Raw genomic sequence first — 18750 nt, 5'->3', positions numbered from 1 at the left:
GTTAGCAGCCCAATGCTGGAGGAGTTTGAAGCCCATGGTGCATTGGAGGTAACTGTAGAAATAATAAAACCCAGCTCCAGCTCAACTACTGACTAGGTTGACTCAATCCCCAACGCTTAGGGCCTGATAAGAGAAAAGGGGTACACATTTTCAGGTGTAAATATTATTTAACTCAGTTTATTTCTGTATACACAACTGTCAACAATAAATTAAAAATTAAGGGCTTCCCTGGTGGCGAAGTGCTTGAGAGTCCGCCTGCTGATGCAGGGGACGCGGGTTCGTGCCCCAGTCCGGGAGGATCCCACATGCCGTGGAGTGGCTGGGCCCATGGGCCATGGCCGCTGGGCCTGCACGTCCGGAGGCTGTGCTCTGCAACGGGAGAGGCCACAACAGTGAGAGGCCCGCGTACCACCAAAAAAAAAAAAAAAATTATAAGATACATATATATGCACACACAAACATACATATATATACACACACATATATATACACACACAAACAGGAATAAACAAATCACTGTGAAGAGCAATAAACAAAACAAAACCCAGAAATGACCCAGGTGTTAGAACTATCAGATAGGAACTTTAAAATACCCATGAGTTATATGTTAAAGGATATCATGGAAAAGATATGCATCATGCAGGAACAGATGGGAATTTCAACAAGGAGAAGGAAACTATAAAAAAAAAGTATAATTAAATGCTAGAAATAACAAAACATGATATAAGAGATGAGGAACTTCTTTGATAGTTTATTAGAAGACTGGAAAGAGCTAAGAAAAAATCCTTCATTTGAAGATAGGTTAATAGAGATTATTCAAAGAGAAACACAAAAAGAAAATAAAAAAGAGTGGGAAAAAAACAGAACAGAGCAGCCAAGAGCTGTGGGAAAATATCATATATGTATTTGGTGCCCCAAGAGGATAAGAGAGAGAAACTGGGACAGAAGAACTATTTGAAGAGAAAATTGTTGGGCTTCCCTGGTGGCGCAGTGGTTGAGAGTCCGCTTGCCGATGCAGGGGACACAGGTTTGTGCCCCGGTCCAGGAAGATCCCACATTCCACGGAGCGGCTGGGCCCGTGAGCCATGGCTGCTGAGCCTGCACGACTGGAGCCTGTGCTCTGCAACGGGAGAGGCCACAACAGTGAGAGGCCTGCGTACTGCAAAAAAAAAAAAAAAAAAAGGAGAGAGAAAATGGTTAAGAAGTTTTCAGAATTACTGAAACACAGCAAAGAATCTCAGATCCAAGAATCTCAGAGAACCCCAAGCAGGATAAATACAAACACACACTTAGACACATCATAGACAAAGTATTGTAAATCAAGGACAAAAGTCTTGAAGGCAACCAGAGAAAAAGAAACTTTAAATACAGATGAATAAAGGTAAGAGTTATAGAAGACATCATCAGAAAACGATATGCAGATTAGAAGACACTGGAAAGACAAATGAAGGCTTTTTTAGAACAAATAAAAGTTGACAGAATGCATTGCCAGCACACCTGTGTGACAAGAAATGTTAAAGAAGTTCTTCAAGCAGAAGAAAATACAGACCCACACAGTGAAATCAAGAGCATCATAAATGGTTACAATGAGGGTAAATAAAGAAGACTTTCTTATGTTTAATTTCTTTAAAAGATAATCGACTGCCTAAACCAAAAATATGAACAATGTATTATGGGATTTATAATATAGAAGTAAAATGTGTGGCAACAATAGCAAAAAAGATAGTGGAGGAAATAGAAATATATCGTTATAAGGTGTTTATACTATATATGAATTGGTGTACTATTACTTAGAGATATTATAAAGAGCTATATTGTAAACCCTAGGGCAGCCACTAAAAAATAAGAATAAAAGAGACATAATTAACCAGTTGATAGTGGAAATGAAATGGAATCATCAATCCAAAAAAAAAAAAAGAAAGAAGAAAGTGAGAAAAAGGAACAAAGAACATATGGGACAATTAAAAAAAAAAAACTAGCAAGATGGTTCCAAACATGTCAATAATTATATTAAATGTAAATTGTCTAAGCACCCCAATTTAAAGGCAGAGATTCTCTATCTACAAGAAAATGATTTAAATATTAAACCATAGGTAGATAAAAGGTAAAATTACACACTATGCAAACAATAATCAAAACAAAGCTAGAGTGGCTGTATTATATCATAAGGTAGAATTAGAAACAAGGGATATTATAGGAGATAAAGGGAGATATAATAAAAGGAGTCAATTCATCAAGACATTATAATCCTAAAAGTATGTATACCTAATAATAGAGCTTCAAGATGTAGAAAACAAAATGTATAGAAGAGTTTATAACATTAAATGTGTATAGTAGAAAAGGAGAAAAATTTCAAATCAATGATCTACATTTCCAACTCAAGGAACTAGAAAAAGATGAACAAATTAAAGCCAAAATAAGCAGAAGGAAGGGAATAAGAAAGATTAGAACAGAAATCAGTGAAATAGAAAACAGATAAACAGTAGAGAAAACTAGTGAAACCAAAAATGGAGTCTTAGAAAAGATCAATAAAATTTGTGTAAACTATTAATAAGATGAACAAGAATTAAAGAGAGAAGACACAAATTATCGATACCCAGAAAAAAGGAGGCACTTCTATAGATCTATAGACATTGAAAGGGTGTAAGGGAAAATTATGACCAACTTTATGCAAATAAACTTGATCATTTATAGAAAATAGACAAATTCCCTGAAAGACACAAAGTACCAAAGCTCACTCAAGAAAGAATAGATAACTCAAGTATACCTATATGAATTAAAGAAATTGACTTTATCATTAAAAATCTTCCCATAAAGAAAACTACAGGTCAAGTTGTCTTCCTTGGTGAATTCAATGAAGAGAGATTCAATTTAAGGGAGAAATGAGGCCAGTACTATAGAAGCTTTCAGAAAGTAGAAGAGGAGTAAAACACTCCCTAATTTTATGAGACCAGTATCTCTTTTTTTGTATTAATTAATTAATTAATTTATTTATTTATTTATTTTTGGCTGGGTTGGGTCTTCATTGCTGCGCGTGGGCTTTCTCTAGTTGCGGTGAGTGGGGGCTTGGGGGCTACTCTTTGTTGCGGTGTGAGGGCTTCTACATTGCGGTAGCTTCTCTTGCTGTGGAGCATGGGCTCTAGGCACGCAGGCTCCAGTAGTTGCGGCACTTGGGCTCTAGAGCACAGGATCAGTAGTTGTGGTGCACAGGCTTAGTTGCTCCGCGGCATGTGGGATTTTCCCAGACCAGGGCTCGAACCTGTGTCCCCTGCATTGGCAGGAGGATTCTTAACCACTGCGCCACCAGGGAAGTCTCAGAAACCAGTGTCTCTTATGAATACAGATGCAGATATCCTCAACAAAATACCAGCAAACTGAGTCTGACAGCATAGAGAAAGAATTATATACCATCAAGGGAGATTCTTTTCAGAAATGCAAGGTTGATTTAACATATGGAAATCAATGAATGTAATACAACATATAAATAGAATAAAGGGCAAAAACCACATGATAATGATAATCTCAGTAGATGCAGAGAACTCATTTGGCAAAGTCCAACACTCCTCATGATAAGAAAACACACAACAAACTAGGAATAGAAGTAAAGAAAAATTTTTTTAAAAAGTTAATATCCTCAACCTGATAGAAGGCATCCATGAAAACCCATGTCTAACAACATATATAATGGTGAAAGAGTGGATGCTTTCCTTCCAAGATCAGATTAGTCAGGAAAAAGAAATAAAAGGCATCCAGATTGAAAAGGGAGGGACTTCCCTGGTGGCACAGTGGTTAAGAATCCACCTGCCAGTGCAGGGGACATGGGTTTGATCCCTGGTCCGGGAAGATCCCACATGCTGTGGAGCAACTAAGCCCGTGCGCCACAACTACTGAGCCTGCACTCTAGAACCTGCAAGCCACAGCTACTGAGCCCGCGTGCCACAACTACTGAAGCCCTCTGAGCCTGCACGCCTAGAGCCCGTGCTCCACAGCAAGAGAAGCCACCACAATGAGAAGCACACTCACCGCAATGAAGAGTAGCCCCTGCTCGCCGCAACTAGAGAAAGCCAGCGTGCAGCAAGAGAGACCCAACACAGCCAAAAAATAAATAAATGTTTTTTTTAAAAGAAGTAAAACTATATTTACAGATGACATGATCTTGTATAAAGAAAATTCTAAGGAATTCACACACAAAAAACTATAAATAATAAACAATTTCAGCAAGGTTGTAGGATACAAGGTCAATATACAAAAATCCCTTTTATTTGTATACACTAGCAATGAGCAATCTGAAAATGAAATTAAAATTGTAATTCCACTTCTAATAGCATCAAAAAGATTAAAATGCATTGGGATAATAAAAAGAAGTTCAAACCTTATACTCTGAAAACCACAAATCACTGTTGAAAGAAATGAAAGAAAACCTACATAAATGGAAAGGCATCCTGCACTCATAGAACAAAAGACTTAATTTGTTAAGATGACAATACTCCCCAAATTGATCTACAAATTCAACCCAATCCCCATTAAAATCCTAGCTGCCTTTTTTGCAGAAATTGATAAGCTGATTCACAAATTAATATGGAAATGCAAGGGACCAGAAGAGCCAAAACAATCTTGAAAAAGAACAAAGTTGAGGGACTCACACTTCCCAATCTCTTAACTTTCTATTGTACAAAGCTACAGTAATTAAGACAGTGCACACAATTAGTATTCCTGAAAAAGAAAATGGAAAAAAACAGAATAGATAAGAAAATACAGTTACATAATCAAAGAGAAATTCTTCAACAAAGAAAGGCTTTATTCAGCACTTGCTATATACTGTGCTAAGTGTTCTATCCATTTATTATTCCATTTAGTTCATAGGACTGCACTAAGTGAAAAATTCTATTACCATCTCCATTTTACCAATGAGAAAACTTTAGAGACTGTGACTTGCCCATAGTAGTGGAGCTGGGCTTTGAACCCAGAATGGCAGCCCGAGTCCAGTGCCTCACTTGATACTACAGATCTGAATTTTTAGATTGAGAGTTCATGCTGTGTTCCAAGAATAGCTGACCTAGAATGATGAATGGCAAGACAACACCTGGTAGATTTTCTAGACTTCAGGGAGAAAAGGGCTGCTCTTTGCAGGTTGTCTGCAGGGAGAACAGTAAGGCTGGCTTCCGAGTTGTCCACAGCAACTGTCAGTGTTGGAAGACTGGAGTATCGTCTGCCATGTTCTGAGGGAGAGAAAATGGGCAATCTGAGAATGTCATACTCAGGTTTAGAGGAACAGAGACAAGAGACAGACATTCTTACACCTGTAAGAATTCAGGGCCTGTAGCATCCATGAGCCCTTTTTGGCAATATTCCACCAAGCAAGAATCAATTTAAAATAAAGAATTAAAGAAACAATGAATGCATTTGATTGATTGATTGAGGTATAGTTGACGTACAATATTGTATAAGTTTTAGGGGTACAACATAGTGATTCACAATTTATAAAGGTTATATCCCATTTATAGTTATTATAAAATAATCAGCTGTATTCCCTGTGTTGTACTCTATATCCTTGTAGCGTATTTATTTTATACATACTAGTTTGTACCTCTTAATCCACTACCCCTATCTTGCCCCTCAAATGCATTTTGATATAGAACTGATGCAAAACAATTATGGGGTAGAACGTAATTGTTAGGTACCTTGGCAATAAAAAACAGTACTATAACAAAAATAAGAGGCTGAGGAGAAGGCAAAGGAGAAGGTAGTATGAATATGTCAGTTTCCTCGTTTTTGTTCTGGGTCAACAGGTACTGTATAGTGTTGAAATATGTAGATAAAAGAATGACCTACTTTCTGTCCTTTCTCTGTCTCTTTCTTTGTCTCCCTCTCTCTGTCTTTCTGTCTATATACACATACGTATAACACACATGCATACATGTAATAAATATAACATATTTGTTACTTTAGAGAGACATACATGTATGAACTATGTGTAAAAAAACCACATTTTTCTGAGGTTGAGTGATTACTTTGGTCCCACTTTAGTTTCTCCTGTCAAATTTAATTAAAATTAAAACCAGTATGTATAACAATCTCAATGTCTGTAAAATGATTTTTATCTTTCTCTCCTCTTGATACATATGTACACAGAGATAGCTGGGTTATCGTTCAATCAATGTTCACTGGCTATTTCTATGTGGTAGAATTTTGAGATGATTTTTAATTTTCTTTTTGTACTGTACTACATTGTTTTCACTTTAAAATAATCATGGCATTTAAAAAATTTTAAACTATTATCAAAAGCAAATGGAGGATAATTTTTTTAAGTTTCAGCGTTGGACCCCCAACTGGAAATGTCAAGGAAGTAGTTGGATATATGAGTCTGGGAAAGTCTGGACTAGAGATTATAAATTTGGGATTCGTCAGCATGTAGATGATTTTTGAGAAGTGGATGAGAGACACTTAACAGAGAAGGACAAGGGCCCAGACCCGCACTCTATGCATCTCCAGCACTTCGAGGATGGGTGAGGGTGGAGCCAAAAATGACAGTTCTCAGAGGCAGGAGGAACACCTTCCTACCCCTTAGCACTTACAGAGCCAAGGGCTAAGTCAAGAAGGAGCCAGGCAGTTTTGATAAGATGCTGGGATGTAGTTCAAAGGCAAGGGTTGCCCACCTGGATTTCGTTCCACAACGTATTGTTCGTTGTTGTGTCTTCTACTTTTTTTTTCCCTCCCCAAAGCTCATAAGGTAGAGAACCAGCAATTGCTTCAACTCCATTTGGAGAACAATTTCAAGACCTCTAAAATGTTTGGGGTTTGGCTAACAGCTGGATCTTTGGAGGGCTGCTGACTCAGCAGATGTTGGCAGCATGTTTGGAGAGCACTCCTGTGGTTTTTAAATGGGCCACAAGTAGCTTCTGGTTGATCAATGCTTTATTGGACTTGCGAGTTTAAGGAGAGCAGCCTCTGTGATAGTAGCTAAGTGTGTACACTTCCCTGCATCCCCCTCAACTTGCAAGCTTTTCTCTTGACTAGTTTGACTAGTTGGCAGTCTTTCTGGCGGGGCTAAACACGTCAACCTTTCAAACCTTGTTATCTGCTGACAAGGGGTCAAGTTTGGGGAGCGGGGGAGTCGAGGTTGTTTTTCTCAACTCTCCCCTTGAGAATAGGTGGCTGCTGCCCAGTCCACAGGCCTCAGCTCTGTAGCCTGGTGAGTTGGCCCTGTCTGGTTAATTCCAGAGCCAGTGCCAATCATGGCACTTTCCAGCTCTTTCTGAAGCTCCTCAAGCTCTGGAGGGCCGAAGCCACGGGCCACCCATCAGTGACCTCAGCCGCTGATGGATGCTGACTGTTTCCATTGCTGGACCGGCTTCTGTGTCACTCAGCCTTTCTGTCAACATCCTGGCCTTCGGCAGAGCCACTCCGCCTCTAATGCTTCTCCTGGCACCGTGCGCTCATCAGCACCCTTCTCTCCTCTGTCCACGGTGCCAGGAGGGCCACACGTGGCCCGTGGTTAGCAGTTGTTCCCTGTCTCGCAGAAGTCATTCTCTCTGCTTTTCTTATCCCTATACTTCTACATCAGTGCCTTGCACGGACGTTTGCCTACAGACGTGAATTTTTCAAGTCCTGCAGTGCATGTAGAGACAGGGTTTGAAGGAGGTAGGCTTGCATGTGGATCTGATTAGTTTTCCGGTTTTCTCCCCTTCTAGGTAATACTTTCTAATATTCAGAACAGAAGTCCTAAGCCTGGCTGTGCTCCCCACGATCAAGAACTAGGTTTTTTCCTAGAAACAGGACTACAGAGAGCCCATGTCCTCTATTTCAAAAATGGGTAAGCCTTCTTCTTTTTCTAAATCCAGGTCCTAAAGAAGGAAAGTAGAAAGCCTCATAATGCCGTCTTCAGTTGAGGTGTTATCGTAAAGCAATTTGAAATATAAAACACGATGGGAATTTTTTTTTTTTAAAAAAGAATGAGCATAGGCTCTTTTGTCTCTTCTCCACCTGGGTCCTCACTTTCCCATGAGATTTGAAGGGGGGAGGAGGGGGGAGGAGGCTCCCCCATGAGTACGAGTCCCAGCGTGGAGCACCAGGACCAGTGGGGGAGGGAATGGGCACCATGCTTCGTGCTCCCTTGCCTCCCTGGGATGGTACTGCGCAGGCCTCCCCGCTTTGTTGCGGGGAAAATGAATGGATTGGGAACCCTGGCCCACAGGATCACCTCCCTTTGAATGGCTGATCCGTTTAGAGGACTGGATTTGCCAAATTTCAGATGGTTTTTATGAAAGCGAGTATGGCTGTCATGCCACACAGGTACATTTTCCCCTTGAGCTGCCTTTGAAAAGAGTTTTTAAAAGGTTTAAGAGCCTGCATGTAAGGGATAGCTCTCATGCATTTGATGCTTGTTTTCCTTTTTGTGTTGCTCTTATGAGAAATGCAATGGTGCTCTTCCAAATCTCTTCAGCTGTCCCTTGTTTTGACATTTTGCTGCAGGATAGATACGCATGGAGGCCAACAGTAGGTATCTGGTTCCCCCGTCGCTCCTCCTAGGCTGTGCATGGGGGGCCCCTTCCTCGGGAGTAGTCCAATAGCGCTTTAAACTGCAGATTGGATAACTGAACAGGGGAGTTGCTCCCTCTTCATTTTCAAGAGCTTCAAACCTTGGGGCGTAGCTCATGGAAGTGGGATTTCACCTGCCCAGAGCCACGTGCTTCTGTTTCCCATTTGTTGGGGAGTAGGTGCTTATTTTCCAAATCCTATTAAACTGTTTGTGGAGAAGGCCTGCTTTGTTCCAAAGGTTCCCATTGGCAGGGCCCACAAAAGGCTGCAATAAACACCCCAAAGTTTGGAATGGCTTGGTAGCTTTGGCATAGATGCTTTTGAGTTCGATCTCATCTGTCACTGATTGAGATCGTCTGAGTGATGGTGCCTGTCCTCTAGGCTGAGTTTTGAGTTCTAGTTTCTTTGCTGTTATACATAGAGAAGGGAGGGAACGTAGAATATTTTTTTCTGTTTATTCTCCCTTTTCACAATAAATAGTGTCATCACAGAGGAAACTCCAACCCTGGCTTTCCCTCCCTCTAACCTGTGAGTGTGTGTGATTGATATGCAAGTCCAGAGGCCGGAATGAATTTCCTTGGGGCTTTCAGGAGTCCCAAACCAATACCTTCTATTGGAAATGTTTTGTGTGAGATTGATAGGGGCGGGCTGGATGACTTATTTTCCTATTTGAAGCCTATTCGTCGAGGAGGAAGAAGCGGGGCTATGCCCTGAACCTTTGGATGCCCACCAGAACCTTCAGGTTCTTGCCCTGAACCTTTGGATGCCCACTAGAACCCAACTAAAAAATAATGATGAGAGATTTGCACTAGGTGATGGATTACATGCTGGGAATTGCTTACTGGCTCCTGTCTCATTTTATCTTACCCAAGTTCAAGAAGATTTCCATTGACATAGTCAAAGTTAAGGGACTGCTTAATTTTGAAGCCCCTCTTCCTTTTTTCGTGTCCTCTTGCTCTTTTCCCTGGGCTCTAAAGACCAGTGATGCATTGAGCCGGCTGCTCTGGAGGGCTCTTGTCAGCTGCCGGGTTCTAAAGCAGTAACAAGAGGTCACGTGGGTAGGTGGAGGTGAAGGCCAGTCTTGAGACCACAAAATACGGACGAGGGCTTCCCTGTTGGCTCAGTGGTTGAGAGTCCGCCTGCCAGTGCAGGGGATGCGGGTTTGTGCCCCGGTCTGGGAGGATCCCACATGCCACAGAGCGGCTGGGCCCGTGAGCCGTGGCTGCTGAGCCTGCGCGTCCGGAGCCTGTGCTCCACAACGGGAGAGGCCACAACAGTGAAAGGCCTGCGTACCAAAAAAAAAAAAAAAAAATGGACAAAAGGAGAGGAATCAGTGGGAGGTTTTGGACATTCAAGCGCTGTCAGGGCTGCTGACTTACACGGTGGGTCACTCGGGGCCCAGGAGCCACACCCGGGGGGCATTCATCAGTGGACGCCTGCCGCCCGTGTCTCTGCGGAGCAAGTGGGGACAAATGGAGGTGGTTGCCAGCCCTCAGCACCAGCGGCTTCCCATCTTCCAATGTGTCGGCTCCTGCGTTGTCTCGCTCCCTGTTTGTGTTTCTACACTTAAAAATGTATATATATCTGGAAGGATATAACTGACAGGATTTGACTGATTTTCAGGGTTAGGAAAATGCATCTTAGATGAGTTTGGCAATAAGGGTTACTAATTGGTAAAGCATCATATCTTTTTCTTTAGAAATACACTTAAATATGTTCAGCCTTTTAGTTGCCAAGCCCATGAACTTGGGTCTCTTTCAGAAAGAACCTGACGCCAGGACCAGTGCCTGGGCCGCGCCTGATCCCTTAGATCCATCTTCTGTTTACCAAGTACTTTATTTCATCGTTGATCCTCATGGCGTTCTATCTTCCACGCCCACCACCGCCCTGGGGGTTGGCGGTATAAACAGCATCGCCTCTATTTCACGCACGGTGACCTGACTGCCAGGCTCAGTCCTTTCAGTGCCGCCCCCACTGCAGGGGAAATGCTGTGTGCAGGGCCTTGGCTCAGCCTTCAAACCGTGGCCTTGTCCACCATCCAGCCTCTCTTGTGAGGGAGCACTTGACCCCGGGATGAGACATTGCCGGGGGATGGTCCCCAGCCTCCACGAATTGGGTGTTTTCTCATCACACTTTTCCTCATGTCTCATCTACAGCCTGTCACAAATCATATGTTTCTTCTTCTCTCCTCCTCCCCCTGCCCCTCTCCCCCTCCTTTCCTCCCCCTCTCTTTCCTGCCTCACCCCCTTCCCCTCCCTCTCCTTGTTGCCCCCTCGCGCCACCTTCTCCCCTGTCCCCTTGGAGGGAGAGAGAACCTGTCATCATCCCAGCCCCAGTGTCCTTGGGCGTGGTCTGGCTTGGCACACACCCACGTCGTGGGTTTCTCTTATCCCTCTGGGTAGCAGCAGCAGGCCTGTTATGGATGAGAACAATATCCTGCTGAGGCTCTGCAGAGGGTGAAGGCAGAGAGCCTTAGCCTCGGAGGGCCACGGCTGCTGCCCCCAAGCTTCTCGAATTGCCTCGCCCACGGTAGGCACTCGGATGAGGGGAAGCAAGGGCGCTGGAGCCAGAGGACCGGATAAGGGACCAGCCCTTCTCCTCGCTCGGTGTCGGTTTCTTTTTTTTTTTTTTTTTTTGCGGTACGCGGGCCTCTCACTGTTGTGGCCTCTCCCGTTGCGGGACACAGGCTCCGGACGCGCAGGTTCAGCGGCCATGGCTCACGGGCCCAGCCGCTCCACGGCATGTGGGATCTTCCCGGACCGGGGCACGAACCCGCATCCCCTGCATCGGCAGGCGGACTCTGAAGCACTGCACCACCAGGGAAGCCCTCGGTGTCGGTTTCTTTATCTGTAAAATAGTGCCAGAACCAGAGAGCTGTGCGAGGCGCAAATAAGAGAACACATGTGGAAGCATTTGGTGCAGCGTCAGGCAAACAGGCAGGGGGAAATTGTAACTTCCAGTGATGATGACGCCCGGCTGGCTTTCCAGCTGGAAGTGGGACCACAGGAAGGTCAGGCTCCAGCTGAAGTGGAAGTTCTCAAAGCAGGCGTCGCTCGTTTGATGGCAGAGTCTCACACAGCAGAGTTTTCAAGGAAGGGCACTCAGTTTTGACTGCTGGTGTGAGCGAGCTCTGCTCGAGATGCATAACAATTAGCTTGGATAACCCCTAATCACTGAGGGCCACCCCAGTGTTTCAGAGAAAGGAGGCGGGGGGCGCCTGGTGTGAGGCACTGGCACTGGGGGTTCTGGGCAGTGGGCAGAGAGACGGCCTCAGCCTGGGGCTCCCCTCAGCCTTCGGAGGAGTGTTACCCCTCCTTGAGGCCACAATGCCAGAGAAGCTTGGGTTTGGGATGCCATTTATTTACTCCATGTTATTTTAGGAATAGTTAACTATATCTTATAAACAAAGGGTAGCCAAGGACATTTCAAGTAGCTTTGCTTCTTGCTCCACCATGTCAGGTGCACTGGGTAAGCCAAATGGATTGGAGTGTGTGTTTTCCCTGGTTCTGAATTGGTTTTAATTCAAGGAGGGTGGGGACAAATTCGAGCAAGAAGGCAAATGAGCACCCGTGTCTGGGAAATGTACCCGCTGGGTTGTCCTCTTTCCTAGGGTGCATCACGGAGTTCTGTGTGGGAGATCCTGTCTCGGAGAAGGTAGGAAGTCAGGCAATATGGTCAGACTCTGGGCTTCCCCCCACGTGCTTGCAGCCAGGCCAGGGAATAAAGTGGGATGGAGGGCTTTTTGGAGTTGTGTTATTACAGTCAGTCACCGCTATGCGTTGGCTTTAAATAGACCTCTAATTACCACTACGCATTGACTTTTAAAAGTTTTTAAACTTCCCCAGTCATCTTGTTGACCTTTGCAACTGTTCAGCCCTGCTCAGTGTAGCTTGGAATTAGAAGGCAGCAAGAAGGGCCATGAGGCCTGCGGTATCCCATGGGCTGCTGAGGTTCCTGGGTTTATGGCCTCAGAGAAACAGTAGCAGCAGACAGGCTCCCACAGGCCCTGTTGGGGGTGGGAGGGAGGGGGAGGGTGCCGGCCAGGAAGCAAGGGGGCTTGGCTCGATGCACTGGCCTCCCCAGGCACTGGAGCAACTTGGCCTTGTCCTCTGCATTCTTGCCTTCAGTACGTCTTCCTTCTGGCGGTGATAGAAGTGGTTGCTTTTTTCAACTGCCCCCTGCTTTTTACATTAGGAGTCAAATGCAAGGAACATGAGAAAATTCAGACACATTTCCAGTAAGCATTTCATATGTATCAGCTTTTTGTACTTGACATCTCTCGAGAGATTCAGAGAGTAAAAAGAGATGGGCCTGCACTGTGGGAGATAGTAGGAGAAAAGAAAAAGGGTAAGGTGTGAAAATAAGTAACTTTATAGGCGACAGTATGGTTGTATAAAAGAGTAAACAATGCAAGAACACCTAATAATCACTTTAACTGAGCTGAGGTTTCCAGGCCCATTCATTCATTCAGTAAAGTATTTATTCATTCATTTAATGAGGACTAATTGCATAGGAGCCAGGCCCTGTCCTAGCACTGGGGCTTTAATGCGGAAAAGAACAACGAAGTCCCTGACCTCCTAGAACTTCATCTCAGGGAATTAACTAAAAGAAGCAGTCTCAGGATAGTCTGTACATGTGTGACAGGGGAAGTCCAGGTTGCCAGAAAACCAAATAAGGAGGCTACCTGTTGAGACGGCTGAAGATTCGGGAAGGGGAGTAAAGCTTTGGAGAAGTGGGATTGAAATGATGTAGGTGCACAGATTTGGGAGAGTCAGGGGTACTTTCCAACTAGTTGGTAGAAACATGGGGTTAGAACTCTACTCAGTATTGTATATATTCTGCAGGGTATGAGGAGACTACTCTGGTTGGAGCAGAGGTTTATACAGTAATGTATGCGTTTCTATATAAACCTCCCAGCACAGGACCTGGCATGCAGTAGGTTTGGTCAGTTATCCAACATAGTTCTGCTATGTGCCGGTACTGTGCTTGGTACTGAATTGGTGAATATAAGACACATAGTCCGGGTTCTCAGGGAGGATACAGTCTAGTGAGGGAGAAGATAATAAACAAGTAAACCAATGTTTATAATTACAAATCGTAATAAATGCTAGGAAACGAATGGGTGCAGCAAATAACAGGGGGCACCTGCTTAGGTAGGGTGGTCAGGCCAGGCCTCCTGAGGAAGTGACACGAGACCAAGACTTGAAGGATGAGAAGGAAATAAGCATGCCACAAGCAGGAGAAAGAGTGGTGCAAGCAGAGGGCCCACCACGTGTAAGGTCTTGACCCAGGAAAGTGTGATGTGTTTAGGAACCTGAAAAGAGCCCAGTGTGGCTGCAGCAGAGTTGGAAGGGGGAGAGTGACAGACTCTCCTGGTTTGGCTTTTTACCCTGAAGAGGCAGATCGACTCTGGTGGCGTAGAGTGGAGAGTAGTGATCGTCCAAAGAGAAATCCCCAAGTCACCAAAACACAGGCGAGATGACAGTGGTGGGCAAGGCATTAGACTCACCTCAAAGATGACAGCGGGGCCTCCCTGGTGGCGCCGTGGTTGGGAGTCCACCTGCCGATGCAGGGGACACGGGTTCGTGCCCCGGTCCGGGAAGATCCCGCATGCCACGGAGCGGCTGGGCCCGTGAGCCACGGCCCCTGAGCCTGCGCATCCGGATCCTGTGCTCCACAACGGGAGAGGCCACGGCAGTGAGAGGCCCGCGTACCGCAAAAAAAAAAAAAGTTGGCAGTGGTAGCAGGGACCAAGAGAAGCGGATGGATTGGAGATGGATGGTAGAACTGCTGTTGGTTGATGTGTGATCCCAACTGGTGTGGGGACTAGCTGATGAACTGGATTTCGGGGGGAGCAGAAAGGGGAACAGAGGAATCAGGAATGACTCCCCAGTTGCAGTCGGAGCAGCTGGTTAGATGGAGTGGGGACAAGGAGAGGACCAGATTCGGAAAAGGGAAAGTCAGAGATTTGCCTTGGATGTGTATCGTTGGAGAGCCTGTGAGATTTCCAAGTGGCAGTGTTGACTAGGAGGATAGATGAGCACAGGGGAGGTTGAACCTTGAGTTATAAGTTGGGAGTCTCAGCATGTTGATTATATTTAAAGCCGTGGACTGGATGAGATCTGAGAGGGACAGACCGTAAAGAGAGAAGCAAAGCCCAGGACCCAGCAGGAAACCTGCAAGAGTTGGAGTTGGGCCAAGGAGGAGGAGCCCATGGAGGAGCTGCCCGAGGTCCGAGGGACCATGAGGGTGTATTCTCGTAGAAGCCTAAGGTGCCTGAAGAGGAGGAAGGGCTCACCTGATGATGCTGAGATGTTAATAAGGGTAAATACCAAAGCACTGGATTTGATAATATGGAAAGCCTTGTGACCTTGAAAGGACTTTTGGTGGATGGTCAGAGCACAAGCTAGATTGGGGAAAGAGCGGCACGAATGAAGTGGTGGCCTCAGATGTGGGTCACTTTAAATAAATGTTATTTCCGTTCCCATTTCCTTTTCCAAGTTAGGGTTCTTGCTGGAAGGATGGATGGTGGAGAGATGGTGGAAGACTGAAAACCAGGCTAAGAGGCAGGGAATTAATTCTTCAGGTGTGGAGAAGGATGGGGTATCAGGAAGGGCCAAGACTAGGGTAGTTCATTTGGCAGGAGTCTAGTGCCAGCAGAATCATGCCCACCATATCAGTCGGACTTGGTTCATTTTACTTGGTTTTCGGCCATAGGCTACGTTCCGATCTCAGCAAGAACCATGTATGTATTGGACTGAGAAGAAGATGGGGTGATGGAGGGAGTGGGGCGGGGGAGTCCCTGTAAGTGGGCTACTTCCTTTATTCGCAACAGCTTCAGGAGGGAAGTTTATGGACCAGTGTGAGTCCTGCAGCCTGGCCAGCCAGGACCACCTCGGTGATGCCACTTGTCATTCAAGCAGTCCTGTGTCTGGAAGACTTTGGGTCAACCTAGCGAACTGTGCTAAGCACTTCCCATGAGTCATTTCAGTAATAAGGAAAATTTTCATAATAGTTGAGCTGAAGATCGGGTATAGAATCTGAAAATCCTGGAGTCCAAATGGTTAGAGCATATTTTTTAAAATCACTGCCCTTTGTAGCTGAGGACTCTGAGATCCAGAGAAATCACATTCAATGATCATTTAATAAATATTTCTCAAGAACCTCAGGAGGTTATTTACTAGTGCCAAACACTGTTCTAAGTGAACAGGTCAGACCCAGTCACTGCCTTGATGGGGTTTACATTTTGCTCAGGGAGACAGTCAGTAAACAAGGCAGTGCTGGAGTGTGCTCAGAGCAGGAGCCTGAAGAAATGGCTCCTCTGTTTATAACACACCTGACAGGCATCTGGGTTCATTGTGACAAGGGACACAAAACTTGTAGCCTTCCTATGAACAAATACCCTACACATGTCTTCCTGCACCTCCAGGTGGCCGCTGAGTGGGACCAGTGGGACAGGACTCAGTATTGGAAGAAAAGCCACAGTATTTAGTGAGGGAGTTTGCCGCCTAGAGCCTGTGGTGGGCCATGAGTGGTCTTATAGACTTAAAGGCTTTGAACCTCTCTTTTCAAGGAAAAAGAAAGATCCCATTTATATGCTATTCTAGAGAAGACCAAACAATGGAGACAATAAAAAGATCAATGGTTGCCAGGAGTTTGGGAGAGAGGGGAGATGAATACACAGCATATAGAAGTTTTTTAGAGCAGTGAAAATACTTTGTATGCCATTATAATGATGGATAGGTGTCATTATACTTTTGTCCAAACCCATGGAATGTGCAACACTATTCACTTCCTTAGAGTGAACCCTAAGGTGAACTGTGGACTTTGGGAAATTTCTGTACCTTCCTCTCACTTTTGTTGTCAACCTAAAACTGCTAAGAAAAGAAAAAAAAAAAAAGAATTAAACAAGGCAGTGTGATTTATTCAGGGTCAAGCAGCTAGTTGGTGGCCTGTGCCTCCCCCTGCTGACACCCAGCCCAGTTTTCTCAGCACTCGCACAGACTGACCACGCCCAGTTAGTGCTCTCTTCTTGAAGATGGAGCTCTGGGCAGCAGAGCCGCAAGGAATACATTAGACTCAGAAAATAAGGACTTTTAAAGCCAGTCTAGTTGTAATTGTTTATGTAATAAAAAGCGTCAGCCAAGTCTTCTCTGTTTTGTTTCAGTGTAGACTAGGTCTGGCTCATCCCTTAATGCCATCAAAACTTTAGTATGAAAATAAAGGAGTCTTTGTCAGTTTTAATCATGAAATTCCAGGACCACTTGCCGTGATAAATTTCGGGGAATGAATTATGGGGGACGGGTAGTTGCTTTCAATGCACTGCCTAAGCGCTAGCACCCACGGCGTGTTCGAGGCCTGCGCCATCAAAGCGTTATCAGCGTTCAGCAAAGTGGGTGCATCCATGTTGGCCTGTCCTGGCTTCAGCAGAAGAATGGGGTAGGTCATTTGAGGCTCCCAAAGTACAAGGCGGGGTAGGGTGGGAGCATGGAGCGTGGGGAGGGGACCGGTGAACTAATTGGCAGTTACTTGCATCTCACAGAGGCCCCTCTCCGGACGGTTTCTCCCAGCTGTAGGCTGCCTCCTTCAGCCTCCATTCAGAATTGGAATTCCCTGAAAGATGAACTGGTACAGGAGATTATTCCAATTTTTCACCTTGGGTTTGTCCGGGATAGTGATTTTCTATTTTAATGGAGGCAGGGGGGAAGGGGGAGGTTCTTTGTTATTCATTCACTTATTTCTTCATCCTTCAAACATTTATGTGCTCGGAGCTAGGGTTGAGACAGCAAATGATCCCAGTGGGTTTTCTAGTCCAACAGGAAAATAAATAACTACAAGTAGGCTTACACCTTAGGAAAGGAGAAGAAGGCAATACTATCTCTTTAAATTTAGCCTTTCACTTTGCAAGTTTTCCCCAAAAGAGATGGTTATATAACAGTTGTGGCTAAAAAATCAAAATTAACTTTATTTTTCTGATATTTCCCAATAACTCTTGATACGACTGGAGATTGACCCTGGAATTTTCTGCTATAGAGGGCGATATTTGCAGGCCGGCTCTGGACAGGAGTATCATCAGTGAACCTACACAGCAGGAACATAACAGTGTGGTGTGAGGACTACTGCCCAACTCTGTTTAGTTTCAGCTGATTTGTTACAACATTCACTTGTTCTGCCAGTGTTTATTCAGCTGCTACTCCTGCCAGATGTTCTCCAGGTGCTGAGGGTGAAATGGTGAGCAGCCAGACGTGCTTCTTGCTTTCAGAGAGAAACCAGGTCCTTATATTCCTGGGTGTATAACTACACCCCGAGATGGTGCTCAGGTGGCAAGGTACCCATTTCTGTGAGAGGCCATTTGAAAATGCAGTTGACCTGGAGCTGGTGGTTAGGGGAGGTTTCCCGAGCAAGTGGCTGAGCAGAGCCTGAGGATGAATCAGTGAAGAGGAGCTAACTCACAACGGCAAGGTGCAATGGGAAGGGCACTCGTGTTGGTTAGACCTGAAAGGATCCTAAATAGGCATCAGAGGCATCTGGTCCAACCAACCCATCCTTTTTCTCTGCTTTGTGTTTCTCAGTATTTAACGGGCATCAAATGTACTACGAACAGGGCTTACCAGGGATCTTCTTAGGTTCAGTCAAGCATTCCGACCCACAGGACTTTCACTGGCCACACTTGGCCATCTATGGAGACAGATCTGGAACAGAACTGTAAGTTGCCTGCCAGGCAGTGTCAAGGGTTTCTCTCCTATGTGAACTGTGCCCTTGGCAGTCCATCTGGCCACCCGGGAGCTGTCCTCTTTGCCCCTCCCTCATCAAGTGACAGCTCACGTGCTAGAGAATGAGCTTCACGTGGAGTAGGGATGGGGTCTGCCCTGGCTTAACGTCTCCCTGAGGGATATGCTCCGTTGTAAGTCATCCCATTCAAGGAAGCCCACAGCGGCGTTGTCCCCCTCAGATATTTATAGTTCCTTCCAGTCCAGATGCAAGTTACCAGTCAAAGGTCATTTTTAATATAAGCAATGTTGCCTCATAACATAATTGACATTCTAGCTTTATTAGGTTTCCAGGGAAACAGAACTAGAAAGTTAACCTAAGGTCAGATTCTCAAGCAGGAGAGGAAAGGAATTTGCTAACCCTTTGCCCACATTGTGGTTTTTTTTCCCCTCATCTAATCTGTTTATTGTCTGTCTCCCATCACTGGAATATAAGTTTCAG

At 45.0% G+C, this 18750-nt stretch overlaps 1 protein-coding gene across 5 annotated transcripts in view; it reads left to right on the top strand.

Moving 5' to 3' along the window:
- Positions 1-18750, top strand: part of TTC7B (tetratricopeptide repeat domain 7B) — a 242417-nt gene that overhangs the window by 67784 nt on the left and 155883 nt on the right. For all 5 annotated transcript variants that reach the window (XM_081230322.1, XM_081230320.1, XM_081230318.1 and 2 more), the window contains exon 5: positions 7692-7813. In XM_081230322.1, coding sequence (XP_081086448.1) covers positions 7692-7813 — 122 coding nt within the window. The remainder of the gene's footprint in view (positions 1-7691; positions 7814-18750) is intronic.

Source organism: Mesoplodon bidens, assembly GCF_964165515.1.
Source record: "Mesoplodon bidens genome assembly, chromosome: 3".
Classification (NCBI taxonomy): Eukaryota; Metazoa; Chordata; class Mammalia; order Artiodactyla; family Ziphiidae; genus Mesoplodon; species Mesoplodon bidens.
This window is presented reverse-complemented; position numbering and strand designations above follow the sequence as displayed.